The 17,416-nt window shown below is 44.9% G+C and overlaps 1 protein-coding gene across 2 annotated transcripts in view; it reads left to right on the forward strand.

Annotated features, from left to right (window-relative positions):
- Nucleotides 1-17,416, forward strand: part of CNKSR3 (CNKSR family member 3) — an 84,674-nt gene that overhangs the window by 46,327 nt on the left and 20,931 nt on the right. For both annotated transcript variants that reach the window (XM_066372954.1, XM_066372955.1), the window contains exons 3-6: nt 4,699-4,901; nt 5,779-5,866; nt 13,646-13,687; nt 17,119-17,238. In XM_066372954.1, coding sequence (XP_066229051.1) covers nt 4,699-4,901; nt 5,779-5,866; nt 13,646-13,687; nt 17,119-17,238 — 453 coding nt within the window. The remainder of the gene's footprint in view (nt 1-4,698; nt 4,902-5,778; nt 5,867-13,645; nt 13,688-17,118; nt 17,239-17,416) is intronic.

Here is a 17,416-nt window from a genome sequence, read left to right on the forward strand (position 1 = left end):
CGAGAATCAATCGGGGGAGTCCGCTCCCCGCATCTGGGCAGCGCCGTTCCCTGGGCCGTGGCCGGGCACTGGCGTGAGTTCTTGCACTGCCCCGAAGACGTCTCCAAGTCCTGTGTATTATTAAAACTGCATTTTTTAAATTCAGTGAACCATGTTTTGAGTTCACTTGCACTGTGCTTTCTGGGAACAGTGCTTTGCAGTCTTTTCTGCTCTTTTGCACCGTCTCTTTCAGCTTTGCGGTGGGACTGGGAGGACAGGTAAATCTCTTTGAAATCTGCAGAGTGAAGGGGGAAGGAGGAAGGGGGCGCGGGGGCACCGCTGTGTACGGCCACTGCCATAATAAACATCACAGCTGCCGCCCTCTGCTCTTCCCCCTTCCCTGCCCCTCAGACTATTAGGCTGAAATGAACAAAGCTGGACAATCGCCAGAACCTAAAGCTGTGTTTTATCTCCTACAATTTCCTTCTCATTTCCTTTGTAGACAAAGTTCTGACCTCAGACTCGTTCTGGACATGCTTTGTGTGCAGAGGGCCAGCTAATGCCTCTGACAGGAGGGTCACCGGAGGAGGGGTTTGCAAACGAAGGCGCTTTCTCAGGGTTGGGGAGAGTTTTAGAGAGCTTGACTGAAATCTCTATTAGGCTTGAGATCACCTCCTTTGTAAATATTACTAGAATGAATATATTAATTGTACTGTTTATTTAATCCATTTCCACCATAGGGAGCTTTGTATCTATAAATTGGTGGTGATTTTTGGCCTCGGCGACTCCAACCCCAGTGGGCCCTGGTGTCAGAAAAGGGGTTTTTATGTAAACTTAGTTTAGCGGATGTTGATGTTATGATGGGCAGGAAATGAATAGAGTCAGAAGTAAGGAAAGGGGGGAGGGAAGAACCCAAGCCATTGGAAAGTTTTGGAAACAAATGGGCATGCAGAATGGATAAGAACCTGAAATAGGGAATTGCTCCCGGTTAAGATGTCAAATCCAGTGAGCAGAGGGACCACAAATAGTCGGTCACAGGTAGACAGACGGGAGAGAAGCCGCCCTTTGTGACCGTTGACCTTGGCCGGCTGGAGTGGCGTTGGAGAGTGACTTGGATTATGGGACAGAACCAGGACCACTTCCTAGGGCTGAATTTGGAGTCCAAGCCCAGTTTTCTCCTGTCCCTGGGGCGGAGGGCAGCTGGGACAGACGGTAGAGCTGCTCTTCTCAGTAAGACAGCTCTTAGCTACATGTGACTCTTTCAATGAAAATGCATTAAAATAAAATAAAATTCAATTCTTCAGTCCAGCTAGCTACATTGCAAATGCTCAATAGCTACTGTGGTCACTGGCTACAGTGTCTGCACAGTGGGGACAGGAAACATTGTTATCATTGCAGGAAGTTCTGTGGATCAGCGTTAGGCTGGAGGGTATGGTTGAGAGTAATAATGTATAATTGCAGCCCATTTTCTTTGCCAATTCAACCAGACCTAGTTAAGGCCAAGGCAGGGACAGATAAATTTTTTTAAGGTCATTGTAGGCTGAGAAAGTGAACAAAGTTAGAATTAGTCCATGTGTTAAGTGATGCCACCGAAATGTGTGATTAAATGAGATACCTGTAATGTATCTGGCTGCCCAGGGTGCTTGCCCCTGTGATTATTCCTCGTTCATCATTTAGCCACATGGCAAAGCTCACATTAAAAAGTGTTATCCTTTTTTTAGGGGGAGAAATGATACAGGAGAAATCATATGGCAGTTAGTATTCAACCTGACCTTGCTTATGAGCATAGTCAATGCCTTCAGGAAAACTGGGAGTATATCTCTCAGGTTGTAACTTAATTGACCCAAGTCAAAAGGATGGTTTTGATTTTGTGCCTCCCAGATTCCTTAACCACGAACGTTGGCTCCTAAACAGAGCAAGTAGGAATGGGAAAAGAAGGTGGAAGAGAAGTTGTGTAAGTGTTCTTCCGTCCCTAAAATGTGCTTAACAGAAGGGTGAGAACCTGCCTGTTTTCTTTTCTCCTGTCTCGGGTGTCATTTCTCTGCCAGACCAGGAAATGACCCCTGTTGGCTAACGTCTAATAAAGTGGCATCTCTGTGGAAAGTTTTTAGTATGTATATAGATTTTCAGAGGCGCTTTTCATTTCTTACCTAGTTTGTATTTTCTTGATACCTTATCTTCAAGCAATTTTTGAAGGAGACAGGTTTTAGGGAAAAGAATAGTGAAAGTAATCAAATCTACTCTGAGAAATTATTCATTTTCTGTCCTTCACTGTGGGACTCCTAAGTCAATAATCCTTTCCTGATTATGTTTCTAGAGTAGAGGTTCTTTCGAGCTAGTATAATCAGTTTCTTGTTCTCCTGTTATTGTGCAATGGGGTGGCAGGGGGAGGAATTTCCCTTTCTTACTTTGCTCCTTCCACCCTTCTTTTAAATATTATTTTTTATTATAGCTATATCTACCCATCCTTCCAGTCCCATGGTTTGTTTTAGGGAAAAAACAAGAAAAATAAGAGCAAACTGAGCGGAAATGGAAAGAACCAGTCAATAAGAAGCTGCACTCCCCCCTTTATTTTATATTAAAAGTGATAGGTTTATAGGAGATTGAGGTTTAAAACATGCATTTAATCCACTTTGAGTTCAGGAAGTAAATGTTGTGTGTAGTCATGAAAGCCCCGAGTAATTTATGGTGACATTGATCTATAGAAAGCTGGCTTTCCTGCTTTTAGTTCAGAACTCTTGATAGAGTTGGCAGGCTGAGTAATTGACTGAGTGAGGGGACAGTTCCCTTTAATCATAGTCACCAGCCCTTGAGGACAAGCTCTGTCATGCGGGTCTTTATTCACTTGTGAGGCTGGTTCTCTGACTTGAAAAAGCCATGATGGAAATCCATCTTTTTATGTTTGTCTTCTCCACTGAAGGACAGCATCATGGTTCGGTTCCTAGGAAAGGACAGGGAGGGGGGAAATGAATGTGAGGTTTAGATATTCAATAGAATGTTTCTGTCAATACTGAGCACTCATTTTAATCGTGAAATTTTTGGTTTATTTTTAAGGTTTGCAAAAGGGTTTTCAGTGACTAGATCTGGAAGATTTTTTTTTCTTTATATTTGTACTTGACTCAAAATTTCTATCTAAACTTTAAAAATTGCTTTTTATTTTACTGGGGGGCAACATACATTTAAACATCATATAAAATCTAGTTAAGTTTTTATTAAGGTAAAGTCTTATTGTTATTATATAACATTGTTCATCTTGCTCCCCCCCCCCCCCCAATAAAACACCATAAAGAACTCCCTGGTATATTTGTGCTTTGTATAAATTGATTTGTGTGTGTGTGTATGTGTGATAGAGAAAGAGAGAGGGACAGATAGGGACAGACAGAGAGGAAGGGAGAGAGATGAGAAGCATCAATTCTTTGTTGTGACACCTTAGTTGTTCATTGATTGCTTTCTCATATGTGCCTTGACCGGGGGGCTACAGCAGACCGAGTGACCCCTTGCTCGAGCCAGTGACCCTGGGCTAAAGCTGGGTGAGCCTTGCTCAAACCAGATGAGCCTGCGCTCAAGCTTGCGACCTCGGGGGTCTCGAACCTGGGTTCTCCGCATCCCAGTCCGACGCTCTATCCACTGTGCCTCTGCCTGGTCATGCAGCATTTTTTTTTCTTGTTCTGCAAGGGAGGCTAGGCAATATTGTCACATGAAATTGATCTTTTTTTTGAAGCACCCAAGTAAGTTGGATGTGGTTCAGAATGAACACAGGTTAGAAGCTCCCGAGACGGAAATGACATTTGAGGGGAATTGATATTTAGTTAGTACTGGTCTGTTTCTGTGTGACAGTCTCATCGATGGAAGTTCATCTGTTCAATCCCTATTTTATTGTCTGCTGTGCTGGAGGTGCTGCTGTGAGCGACAGGCATGGCACCCCTTTGACACAGACCTGGCACCCCAGGGGGGAAGACAACAGCAGATAAGGTGGTTCTGGGAGATGACAGGTGACAAGTGAGGTGCCAGCAAGTGACCTGGGGAGATATTTGGCAATGTATGGACATAGACAGTTTTGGTTGTCACAGCCGGCTTGTGGTGCTACTGATATCTGATGTGTATAGACCGGCTAAACATTCTGCAATGTCAGGAGTCTTCCCCCCACAATCCAAACCAAGAATCACTGGTCTTTCAATGTTGGTAGGACCCAGGTTAAGAAACTTTGCTCTAGATCAGGCGTCCCCAAACTACGGCCCGCGGGCCGCAATGCGGCCCCCTGAGGCCATTTATCCAGCCCCCACTGCACTTCTGGAAGGGGCACCTCTTTCATTGGTGGTCAGTGAGAGGACTACTACTGTATTTGGCTGGCCTCCAATGGTCTGAGGGACAGTGAACTGGCCCCCTGTGTAAAAAGTTTGGAGACCCCTGCGATGGTTCTGGAAGCCTCAAAGAAGAGGGGGACACTTGGGCTTATTTGGACGGAAGCGGTAAGGTGCTGTGCCTGCCAGGCTTTGTCAGAGAGGCATTTTGAAAAGAGGAACTAGCAAGAACAAAGTCCCCGAGCAGGAGCCGGCTGTGGGAGGGTCAGTGTGGCCACGTGGGTGAGGTCAGCACTGCGGGGGGACGACAGAAGGCTTGGTGGCTGCTACAGGTTCCTCAGTGGGCTCTTGCGTTATTATGAGATTTTGGACATTGTTCATTGTTTTGCATTTTTTCACTTGCTTTTATTTATTACAGAATTATGGCCTTGAAACCGACAATATGAAGAACTTGGTCCTGAAATTGCGAGCATCGTCCCACAACTTACAGAACTACATAAGTAGCCGGCGGAAAAGTTCAGCCTATGATGGGAACACGTCCCGCAAGCCCCCCAATGAGTTCCTGACGTCCGTGGTGGAGCTCATCGGCGCGGCGAAGGCCTTGTTGTCGTGGCTGGACCGGTGAGTCACGGGTGTGCTTGGCCGTCCTTTGAAAGGAGGGCCCGATACTTTGTCTTAGGAATATGACCAACCGTTATCCCTTTCTTGTCCCCTCCACTGGACCTGTCTAGGAATTATTCTGTGTCAGCGGCAGGTTTTTGGGTCCCCTTTGGAATTTATTTATTGAGAAGTGACTAGCAGGAACAAATTAACCTCAGCTTAGAGAAGAGTGAAACAGCTTAAGTTTTTTGTTTTTTTTTTTGTATTTTTCTGAAGCTGGAAACGGGGAGAGACAGTCAGACAGACTCCCGCATGCGCCCGACCGGGATCCACCTGGCACGCCCACCAGGGGCGACGCTCTGCCCCTCCGGGGTGTCGCTCTGCCGTGACCAGAGCCACTCTAGCGCCTGGGGCAGAGGCCAAGGAGCCATCCCCAGCGCCCGGGCCATCTTTGCTCCAATGGAGCCTTGGCTGCGGGAGGGGAAGAGAGAGACAGAGAGGAAGGAGGGGGGGAGGGGTGGAGAAGCAGATGGACGCTTCTCCTGTGTGCCCTGGCCAGGAATCGAACCCGGGTCCCCCACACGCCAGGCCGACGCTCTACCGCTGAGCCAACCGGCCAGGGCCAGCTTAAGTTGTTTTATCATGAGGTTAAACATCAATGGTTGTTTGGTTGTATGAAGGCAGTTAGTTGACTTCTGAGGGGACGTTGTGTGTTTTTTGAAATTTTCTGTTTTCTATTCTGATTCTTGTTCTGTGTGTACTTGAGAGGAAGCAGTCACACAGTGAATAATTTCAGGTAGCCTGTTGAGGAGCTCTGCTTGTTAGCATAATGTAGGATCCCAGGGGGTTCCCCTCTCCCACCCCTACATTTTTAAAGAGAATTTTTGTTGCTTTCCAGGGCGCCATTTACAGGGATCAACGATTTCTCAGTCACAAAAAACAAAATCATTCAGCTTTGCTTGGACCTGACCACTATCGTCCAGAAGGTCAGTACCTCCTATCTGTTTTTTTTTCCTCCCTTTTCTCTTTCTCTTTCTCTTCAAAGGGTTGACATGCAGGTTTGAAGTATCATTCTTTCTCTCTCTCCATTTTTTCCCCACCTTAAAACTAGGGAGAGAGCAAAGCCTTTAGATTATAGTCATTGTATAGATGGTTCCTAAAAAAAAATAACCAGTGGCCTTTACTCCAAAGATTACATTCTCTTATTTTAAAGTAGTCAAGCTAATCATCCTGTACTTTCTCTAAAATGTTAGAATACTTCACTTTTTTTTTTGTATTTTTTTTTTTTTTTTTGTATTTTTCCGAAGCTGGAAATGGGGAGGCAGTCAGAGAGACTCCCGCATGTGCCTTACCGGGATCCACCTGGCATGCCCACCAGGGGGTGATGCTCTGCCCATCTTGGGGCGTCGCTCTGTTGCAACCAGAGCCATTCTAGCGCCTGAGGTAGAGGCCATGGAGCCATCCTCAGCGCCCGGGCAAACTTTGTTCCAGTGGAGCCTTGGCTGTGGGAGGGGAAGAGAGAGTCAGAGAGGAAGGAGAGGGGGAGGGGTGGAGAAGCAGATGGGTGCTTCTCCTGTGTGCCCTGGCCAGGAATCAAACCCGGGACTCCTAGTAACTAAATTTCGCTATAATTTTTCTTCTTAGTTTTCTTTTCATTTTGACCTCTGGTGGTTGGGTTTACCAGTCAGGATGAGCTAGGCAATGATGCAGTAACAAATAGCCCCAACCTCAGCAGTTTATTTTTTGATTATACAGACCAGTGGTAGTCAACCTGGTCCTTACCACCCACTAGGGGGTGTTCCAGCTTTCATGGTGGGCGGTAGCGGAGCAACCAAAGTATAAATAAAAAGATAGATTTAACTATAGTAAGTTGTTTTATAAAGATTTTTTCTGCCAAACTGAATGAAAATCCGACATAAAGTACTTGGTAAGTAATTATTATTCTATGCTTTAACTTTCTGTAACTCTGCTTTATAAATTTTATAAAGTAAAGTTACTTCCCTACTTTATAAATCACCATTACTGTGGAACCAGTGGGCGGGTAGAAAATTTACTACTAACAGAGATACAAACGTGGGCGGTAGGTATAAAAAGGTTGACTACCCCTGCTCTAGGTCCAATGGGTCAACGTGGGGATCTGCTCCGCTTGTCCTCAGGTCAGGCTGTAAGCTGGTGGAACACCCAGGAGCTCATGTTTCTTGTGCCCTGGCAGTGGATCAAAGAACCTTGGAGGGTTTCACACTGAGAAAAGCTCTGGTGTGGAAATGACGTGTCCATTTTACTCACAGCTCATTGGCCAGACCTAGGGCCACGAAGATTTGTATCAGTTAATCTGTAACTTAACTAGATTCCGAACTTTCAAAAATTTCCTTATTAGACTATCAGCTCTGAAGGTCACATATTCCACGGCACCTAGCAGACACTGTACAATATTTTTAATTGAATTGAGGCTATAAAAGAAAAGAAAGAGGCTGTTCTTTTTTCACATTGCACTTGGTTCCAAAAGTCTATTTCTACATTTGTTCCCACTGCTGATTTGGCAAAAAGGAAAAAACATCCTCTTCTCAGCCCTGCCCATGCCGTGTAACAGGTGCAGTTTGGAAAACCCACATGCTGTCTGTCCATTCGTTCCGAGAACGTGAAGAGTGAAGTTTGGCAGGGCGTGGGGCAGCTGTTTGTGTCTGAGCAGCCATTGGACTTGAGGCGCTTGTGACTTCACCACAGGCTTTCGAGGCCATGTTCTTAGAAAGGAGCTCAGAACCACCAAAGTGGCTCCGAGTGTCTACTCCTTTTTATGATACATAGTTTTGACAAAAACAGTTCGATACCACTTGTGATACATTAATCATATAGCCACCGAGTCCTGGCATGTGTGGTGGAAGACATTTATTTAATGTCTGACATTTATTTCTCTGACACCTTGCACTTGCTTTTCCTTCTCTGCTTCCCTCTCCCCACTCTTTTCTGCCGCCTAGTTTGATTTTTTTAAAAATAATTTACGTGCGATCAATTAAAATGACAGTGTCAGAATTAAAGTTAAACATTTTAATTAGCAAATGGGAAAGTTTTGCTCATGAATGTGTCAACTGATGGTCACTGGCACCAATTCAATGGGGTGAAATGAAGGAGGAAACTTGACTCTGCCAAACAGCTCAATGGTGATGCAGCGCAGCTATGAGGCAGTCCTGGGACCAGGCCTTCTCTGGCTAGACAGCTCTGCTATGCTCTGTGCTGGTCTGCTCCCCTCCACATCACTGAGACGGCACTGAGACATTCACTGCTTCAGCTCAGCTGGAGAAATGCAGCCTTCTGTCTTCCGTGGAGAGGAAAAGTGCACTCTCCTGAGCCAGAGGGGAGCTGGCTTATATAGAAGTCTTTGCCCCTGGTCCTTGATTGGTCTGTCCTCATGTAAATGAAGACTCGAAAACCTTGCAGTTTGATTGGTTCAAAAGGCACTGTCCTGATTGGTCAGAATAGAGCTGGTTGCTCAGATTTGTGCAGCTCTGATTGGATGGGAAACGCCTCAGTCCTATTGGTTGGAATAGGAGTCCAGGAACTCCTTTATAAGGGCTGGCTCAGCTGGCAGAAACACAGTGCAGGCAGGCAGTTCAATGAAGAGGCATGTAATTTAGTGCAGGCCTCTCCCTGAAATGCAGTTTGCATGAGAGAGCTATATATAGAAATGGCTGTTAGGCTCTGTTTTTTAAAAAAATGTGAGCTTAATTAACCACTGGGAGCCCTTTTTAGTAGATATCTTCTTTCTCATGGTTCACAGGTACCTCTATATTTTATTAAAGGGTCCTAGACTATATGACTGATTCAGTGTAGGGAAAGTGACGAAATTGAAGGCTGGGGTGGTGTTTGCTTTTAGAGGACCAGTCTGCTTTGCCTAAGCAGGTTGACATTGGCTTTGTCGGTATTTAGACTGTCCCTTCCATAAATATTTATTTAACACTTAAAATGTGTCTACCGCTCTGCTAGACAGTGGGGATATCAGTGAATAAACATGAAAAAATCCCCGACCTCATGGAATTTGCATGCAGTCTCTGGGGGAGAGAGAAAAGGAAAAGATAAATAAGCAAAATACCTATCAAGTTAGGTGAAGTTTGAGAAGTTGGTACAGGAAGTATTGAGTGGATTCCAGTCCTAGATACATGGCTAGAGTAGCCCTCACTGAGAAGCTGACGTTTGGGCAATCCAGCCAGCATGACTGTGCTCGTCTGGACAGAACGGGCTCACTCCATTGTCTCAGATGGTGTTTTCCTTATAGCCATAGAGGTGATGGTTGGATGATGATAAAATGATATCCCCCCTGGTAGGTTGAGGTCTGGATCTGGTCATGTTAGGAGAAGGACAACAAACTGTCCCTTCTTCCTGGAGCCTCACATGATTAATGGTGACTTTTAAACATATGTTTAGATGAATGAGTTAACACTTGACAAAGAAGGTGATAAGAATTTGTCTTTTAGGAGAAATTTAACCCAAACTTAAGAGGTGTAAGAGGTATTGTTTTTGTTTGTTTGTGGTTTGTTTTTATTTTATTTTCCCTTTGGTGTTCACTGACCATATGCATCAGAGACAGATAGGTTCAAATCCTACCTCTACCATTAATTAGCCCCAGGACCTTGGACAAGTCTCTGAAAGCTAATGCACCTCAATTTTTTTCATCTGTAAATTTAAAATCCTAATATTTACCTTAACCAAGTGATTTGGTGGGATTTCTACAGGGTACTATTGAGGAAGAAAAATGGGGGAAAAGTGTAATACAAAGACAGGGCGAACAAGAAATTTTATATGTATGTATATCTGTATTTACAATATATACCTGCATCTAAAAACTATACACAAAGGAATATATAAACAAAACGGTCATTTTGGAAGAAAAATGGAGTTTATCTTAGGGAGAGACATTGAGAGGACACATGGATGCCAAGTCAAAGAATATATATATATATATATATATATATATATATATACACACACACACATACACACACACACACACACATATATATATGCTTGTTTACAAACAGCATGTCCATCACCACACTTATACACTCACCTAAAATGAAAAATAGAGAAGTAATATAAACTGTCAAAAAAAAATCTACCTCTAAAGGTTGTTAGGAAGATTAAATGAAATACAACATATGTAAAGCACTGTGCCCGTTTAAGAAATAGTAGCCTATTGTAAGAAATATAAAAATCTTGCATTGTATGGGGTTTCTGGAACCAAATTTGATTTTTTAAAGAGAGGAAGTTATCAAATGTTTCTTTTATATTCTGGTATATTTTGATTTATTTAAATTTAAAGAATCTTTGAGGATTAAGCCAGGCAGTATATAAATATATATGGGAATATGATTGTATGAACTTAGATTGAAAAACCGTGATGAGCTCTTGATGACCCTGTGTTTTCTGTTGTGGCTGGAGAACGTAGGTGTTTTGGCAAATAGCAATATTTGTTCATGCACACACGTTAGAAATGGTAACTTCTATTAAACAGTAAGTAATGCGCTGACGTCTGTTCCAATGTCTGTGCAATGGCAGCAGCAGGACCAAACTGAGCTCACCCTCTCACAACCGGGCGAAGTGCAATCTTTCTCTACACTTCTTGGCAGAAGATCTGTTGACTGTTTCAGAAGACACCCGTCTTTTCCATTCATTCTTTTTACCTGGGGAATCGAAGGAAGAAACGCTGCATCTTTCTTGCCAGTGGCAAGAAGCATGTTCCACTGGGGCCTTTATCTTTTGCGTCCCTGTCTATGAAGACAGACATCTGCTGGTCCTTCTTCTCCGTTGTCTGTCCCTTTCCCCCTAGTAATGTAGAAGGCTTCCAAAATGAAGGAAGGTTCTAAAATTCTGTGACTCTACATGTGTGAGGAAACCGTACACCAGGGGCCCCCAAACTTTTTACACAGGGGGCCAGTTCACTGTCCCTCAGACTGTTGGAGGGCCGGACTATAAAAAAAACTATGAACAAATCCCTATGCACACTGCACATATCTTATTTTAAAGTAAAAAAACAAAACGGGAACAAATACAATATTTAAAATAAAGAACAAGTAAATTTAAATTAACAAACTGACCAGTATTTCAATGGGAACTATGCTCCTCTCACTGACCACCAATGAAAGAAGTGCTCCTTCTGGAAGTGCGGCGGGGGCCGGATAAACGGCCTCAGGGGGCCGTGGTTTGGGGACCCCTGCCGTACACTGTTTAAGCACACACTGGCTACAGCCCGCACCCAGTCCACGGACACGTCTTCTGTCCAGTGTCCAGGCTAGCATCTCCGACGAAGGGAACTGAGGCGGGAAGGGATTGCAATTATATACCGTCAGTTTATCCTCCCAAAGCTGCCATGACGTGAAAGCTGGAATCACACCGGTGAGAGACAAAAATGACAGCGGCAGGTGCGGAATCGCAGTGTGGAAAGAAGGGAGAAATGGAAAGCCCAAGAAAACAGAGTGGAGACAAAGAGAGCCATGAAAGCAGGGAGGAGGAAGCCAGGAGGCCACTTCTGGAGTGCCGGTTGTGAACCCGTTGTGGACTACGTGCTTGACACGTGCAGCATGTACAATCCTCAACAGGTGTCTGAGGCAGAGTTTCACCCCGGATTTACAGAGAGGGAAACAGAGGCAGGGAGAGGTTAGAGAGGCTGCCCAGGTCCCCCAGCTCATGAGAAGGCAGAGGAAGGAAGAGCACAGAGGGACAGGGCACTTGATAGCCGCCCAGGCTGGGTCGCTGCCAGGTCAGCTGGCCCGAGTCCGCTGATCCAGGTGACCAAGGAATGTGACCAAGCTCAGCTGCCATTGCCTGGCTCATGGGGAGGTGACTTGGTTCTAGGACTCCGTTTTTCCATCCCGTGGCCTTCATGCCAAGCGACATGAAATCACACCTGCAGCTGCTTCCTCTCGGGAGGAATGGGCGTGGGAACCCGCGCTCATGAGAGCGGAAGGCGAAAAGGGAGCCGTTTCACACGCCGACTTGGACCACGCAGGGCGGCTGGAGTGTTCCTTTCTCCCAATCGCCCTGTCACCACAACGAGAAAGCCATTTTGGGGGGAGGCATCTTGGATCCAGCAAAGAATCAAGTATGGGGAACCATGAGGTCACACATCCACCTTCCATCTTGGGCGCTGGTTTCTGAAGAGGAGATCTCTGCCTGCTGGTGATTATCGCACAATGGTGACAGTGCTCGTGGCGTTTTGGGCGTTGTACCGAAAGACCACCAATACAAAGTATTAGTCCATTTGCAGCTTAAGACTGCAATAGGACCACAATAGAACCGCAGTACGTATTCTGTTTTCCTAAAGGTGACATTTATTTAATAATGCGTCCGTCAGGTGGTGTTAACAGGGGCTGAGCCGTCATGGCGGTTGTCAGTTTCATGCCATGCACAGATTGGAAGAGGAAAAGAGCATTTCTGAGCTCTTAATTACTCATGTTTTACAGAGCTTGCTCCTGCAGTTTGAATTTAGATCAGGCTCACGCATACGAAGAGACATGTCTAAATTTCTTTTTATAAGCCTTTTCTCATTTGGGTAAATTTTGGGAGCAGTAAGCAACCATTATTGTTTCTCACATTTTTTTTTTTCTGCATAGAGAATTTTTTAAAAATGTTAAGGAGACACCGAGAATCTGATTATAAAATCACGCAGGGTAGAATTCGGCAGCTCTTTCCCTATCCGCTCCTGCATGGCCTCCCGTGGCTTTTTTTAAACAAGTTTTTCTTCTTTAATTTTTCTTTATAATTTATTGCGTTGACATGGTTTCTCGGGTCTAAAAGGACTTTCTGATTGAAGGGAAACTCTGACAGGGTTGGACATCCTTCATGAATGTAAAATAATCAGCACTTTCCTTAGACTGCCCCAGGTTGGGATTCTACCTGATGGAGCTGAATAGACTCTGAAGAACGCGGTGGGTGCCCCCTTTCTGCTGCGTGCGCCCCGCCCCCTAGGTGGGCGTCCTCTGCTGCAGTCGGGTCCGGGAAACGGGGAGAATTGTGCCCTGGTGGTTTCACTTCGGCTGCTCCGGGCAGAACAATGGTGATTCCTGTAATCAGCTAAGTGGGTTCATACAGTTTCAAGTCTTTTGTTCTTGAACTGAGTAAATAGTGCTTTGCATTCCAACCCTTTATTTAATGTCATTAATAGCATACCTCAAGACCACTTTTTTTTGGCACTGCGTTAAATGAATGTTTTGTTGAGGCTTTTTCATCTATTAAGGACAGAAATACCTGATATAATCTCAGTGGTGCTTAAAATAAACTTTGGTGGCTGAGCCGTTATTGCAAAGCTATTCTTATAGGCAGGCCCAGAGCTAAAGACGTCTGGGTGGTTGGCCCAGTGCTGGCTGAGCCCGGAGTCACAGTTGGGAGCCCTCGTCGGGTTTCGTGAACGTGGACTTCCGGCTTACTACGCTCCACACAGTCTGGGCAGTGGGTGGCTTTCAGCTCCATGTTTTTGTAGGTTTTCAGATTAATCGATCAGATGGGTTTTCTGGGATGATAAGCGGTTTGGGTCAGCATTGAGGAGAGCTTTAGGAGGAGTCGAATGGCTGCTCCATTCCCACTCTGCCCTCTGTCTGTCTGGGTCCCTTCCCCATCCATCCATCCGTCCAGGACTGCTCAGACTACTGGGTGGGGGTGACATGTCAGCGATCATCTCAACACCAGAAAATACCTAGAGAGCTGAAGCCATCAGTTTTTGAAAGTTTTTTGTTCTCATATTTAGTTTTCATTTTTCTTCTTCTTCCCTTCTTTAGGATTGTCTTGTAGCAGAAATGGAAGATAAAGTTCTAGCCATAGTAAGTATATAATTCTTAGTTATTATAAAATTCCTTTTCTCCAAACAGTGAGCATTAACATTAATTAAAGCACATGTACTGTGGTCAGGACATACTCTGAAATATTGGCTTTTGGGATATGGGCCTATTAATTTAGATGGAAAGGGAAGAATAAAAGTTATTTAACAAAACCAATTACTGCAAAAATTCCGGTGTTGAACTTGGATATATGGAGGGGGTCTCTCTTCTGCTTTCTTTTTTCTTTTTCCTATGAACATTTCATCAGTGAGCAGATATACTTAAATTAATAGCTAGTCTATTAATCTGGGTTAAACCAATCTGCAAATTTCGCTTTAGGACCATTTTGATTTAAGAAAAAATTCTTGGCCATAACTCTGTGATGGAGGGGAGTGCACTGACTGTTGAACAGTATTTGGTAATGATTCATCATCACTTCCTTCCTTTGACATAAGCCAGCCTGTGCTCTTTTGATAAGGCCCTTCCTCCTCCTGATGTTGAGGAATTTAGCAATGAATCTGCTATAAATATATTTTCCATAAATAGGGAGGCTAAACAAATTGGAGGAATTTAAAAAGTGTCACTTGTTGGATTCTCCCCGTTGGGAAAATAAAAATCACTCTTTGGAATTTCCTGATTGTTTTGGTTGTTTAATTTTGAAAGGTTAGATGGATCTGATTAGGGGAAACACCCGCATGTATGCACGGTGATTTCTACGTGGCGGAGATTTAAGAAAGGATCCTCACATTGTCTCTAAAATGTCACGTTGTCACTGTTCGGTGTTCAAAGAATGTGAGCGTCCCCATCATCAAAAAGATCGTGGACCTGAATTAAAAATGCGAAACTAGAAAACTCCTAGAAAATAAACAAGAGAAATTCTAGGTGACCTCAGGTTCGGCAGTTAGTTTTTAGATAGAATACCAAAAGCATGAACCACCAAAGAAGAATTGATAAGGCAGACTTCATTAAAATTTAAAACTCTGCCCCATGAAATGCGAAGCTAAGAGAAGGAAAAGGTAAGTACCAGAATGGGAAAAAATATTTCAAAAACACCTATCGAATAAAGGATCGTATCCAAAATATACGAAAAACTCCTAAACTCAGTAAGAAAACACCACCATAATAAAAAGTAAGCAAAAGATCTGAACAGACACCTCACCATAAAAGATCTACAGCCGCCCTGGCCGGTTGGCTCAGCGGTAGAGCGTCGGCCTAGCGTGCGGAGGACCCGGGTTCAATTCCCGGCCAGGGCACACAGGAGAAGCGCCCATTTGCTTCTCCACCCCTCCGCCGCGCTTTCCTCTCTGTCTCTCTCTTCCCCTCCCGCAGCCTAGGCTCCATTGGAGCAAAGATGGCCCGGGCGCTGGGGATGGCTCTGTGGCCTCTGCCTCAGGCGCTAGAGTGGCTCTGGTCGCAACATGGCGACGCCCAGGATGGGCAGAGCATCGCCCCCTGGTGGGCAGAGCGTCGCCCCTGGTGGGCGTGCCGGGTGGATCCCGGTCGGGCGCATGCGGGAGTCTGTCTGACTGTCTCTCCCTGTTTCCAGCTTCAGAAAAAATTAAAAAAAAAAAAAAAAAAAAAAAAAAAAGATCTACAGCCGACAGGTTAGGATCTGAAAAGATGTTCAACATCATATTTCATTAGGGAACTATAAATTAAAACAACAAGATACCACTGTGCGCTTAGAACAACTGAAATTTAAAACGTGACAACACCAAGTGCTGACAAGAGTGTAGAGCAGCAGGAACTCTCACCCGTGGCTGGTGGGAATGCAAGATGGTGCAGACATTTTGGAAGACAGCATGGCAGTGTCTTACAAACCCAAGCATACTCTTATCCTATGATCTAACAGTTGCAATCCTAGGTATTTACCTAAATGAATTGAAAACTTGTATCTACAAAATCTTGCACAGAATGTCATAGCAGCTTTATTCATAATTGCCCAAACTTGGGAGCAACCAAGATTTCCTTCAGTAGGTAAATGGGTAAACTGTGGTATATCTAGAATCATACAGCCTAAAAGAGAACCCTAATGTCCACTACAGACTTTAGTTAATAATCATTTCTCAGCATTGGTTAATCAACTGTAACAAATGCAACACACTAATGGAATAAGTGAATATCTTGTTATTAACTACATTATAACTATTGGAAACTGGGCAGAAAAAAAAGTATATAAGAACTCTTCAGTTTCTGTTCAATCCTTTTATGAACCTAAAACTGCTTTAAATAAAGTGTATTTAAATAAAACAAAACAGGTGCAGAAAAAAAAATTAACCTTGTCAATATTTGGTATATAGAGAATATGAATAATCACTGAAAAAATCACAGGTATTGTAATCAATGATTCTTATGAACTGCCTTAAGGGGATTCCTGCCCAGCTGTGCTCGTTAGTGGTTGTAAAACGAGACACCATAGAAAAACTTGCAGTTTTTAAACAAAGCTGAAATAGTAGCACCATTTCTACAGGTTGCAAATATGGAGTCCAAGTGCCGTGAGTTCACTGAGCAGTACTATCAGAACGATTGCTGACCAGAGCTAAAGATAGGCCCTGGCCAGTTGGCTCAGTAGTAGAGCGTCGGCCTGGCGTGCAGAAGTTCCGGGTTCGATTCCCGGCCAGGGCACACAGGAGAAGCGCCCATCTGCTTCTCCACCCCTCCCTGTCTCCTTCCTCTCTGTCTCTCTCTTCCCCTCCCGCAGCCAAGGCTCCATTGGAGCAAAGATGGCCCGGGCACTGGGGATGGCTCCTTGGCCTCTGCCCCAGGCGCTAGAGTGGCTCTGGTCACAACAGAGCTACGCCCCTGAGGGGCAGAGCATCGCCCCCGGGTGGGCAGAGCGTCGCCCCCTGGTGGGCGTGCCGGGTGAATCCCGGTTGGGCGCATGCGGGAGTCTGTCTGACTCTCCCCGTTTCCAGCTTCAGAAAAATACAAAAAAACCAAACCAAAACAAACAAACAAAAAAGATAATAGGTCAAATGCATTTCTTTTATTTTTATTTTTTGTATTTTTCTGAAGTGAGAAGCGGGGAGGCAGAGAGAAAGACTCCCTGCACATGCCCGACTGGGATCCACCTGGCATACCCACCAGGGGGTGATGTTCTGCCTATCTGGGGGGTTGCTCCATCACAGCTGGAGCCATTCTAGCACCAGAGGCGGAGGCCATGGAGCCATCCTCATGACCTGGGCCAACTTTGCTCCAATGGAGCCTTGGCTGCGGGAGGGAAAGAGAGAGACAGAGAGGAAGGAGAGGGGGAAGGGTGGAGAAGCAGATGGGTACGTCTTCTGTGTGCCCTGGCCGGGAATTGAACCTGAGACTTCCACACGCTGGGCTGACGCTCCAACTGGCCAGGGCAAGTGCGTTTCTTTAAAATGCAACTTGAGAGAAACGTGGTTAATGAATGAGCCTTTCCTGAATTTTTGCCTCTCCAACGCCAGGTCAAGGTTTTAAACGGCATCTGTGATAAAACCATCCGGTCCACCTCGGACCCCGTCATGAGCCAGTGTGCGTGCCTGCTGGAGGTGCACTTACCGAACGTCAAACCCGGGGAAGGCCTGGTAAGCGGTCCGGCCACGCGCATTTCCAGATGAGAGTGCATGGCCTTCATTTTTATAAGCCAGTTTTGTGCTGTTATATTTTATACATGTAATTCCTTATTGCTGTCACTGTAATTCCGAATCGAATTACATCAGGCCACCTTCTATCATGTAGTTAGGAATTTGCCGTCTTGAACTG

This window comes from Saccopteryx leptura, chromosome 3, assembly GCF_036850995.1.
Source record: "Saccopteryx leptura isolate mSacLep1 chromosome 3, mSacLep1_pri_phased_curated, whole genome shotgun sequence".
NCBI lineage: Eukaryota > Metazoa > Chordata > Mammalia > Chiroptera > Emballonuridae > Saccopteryx > Saccopteryx leptura.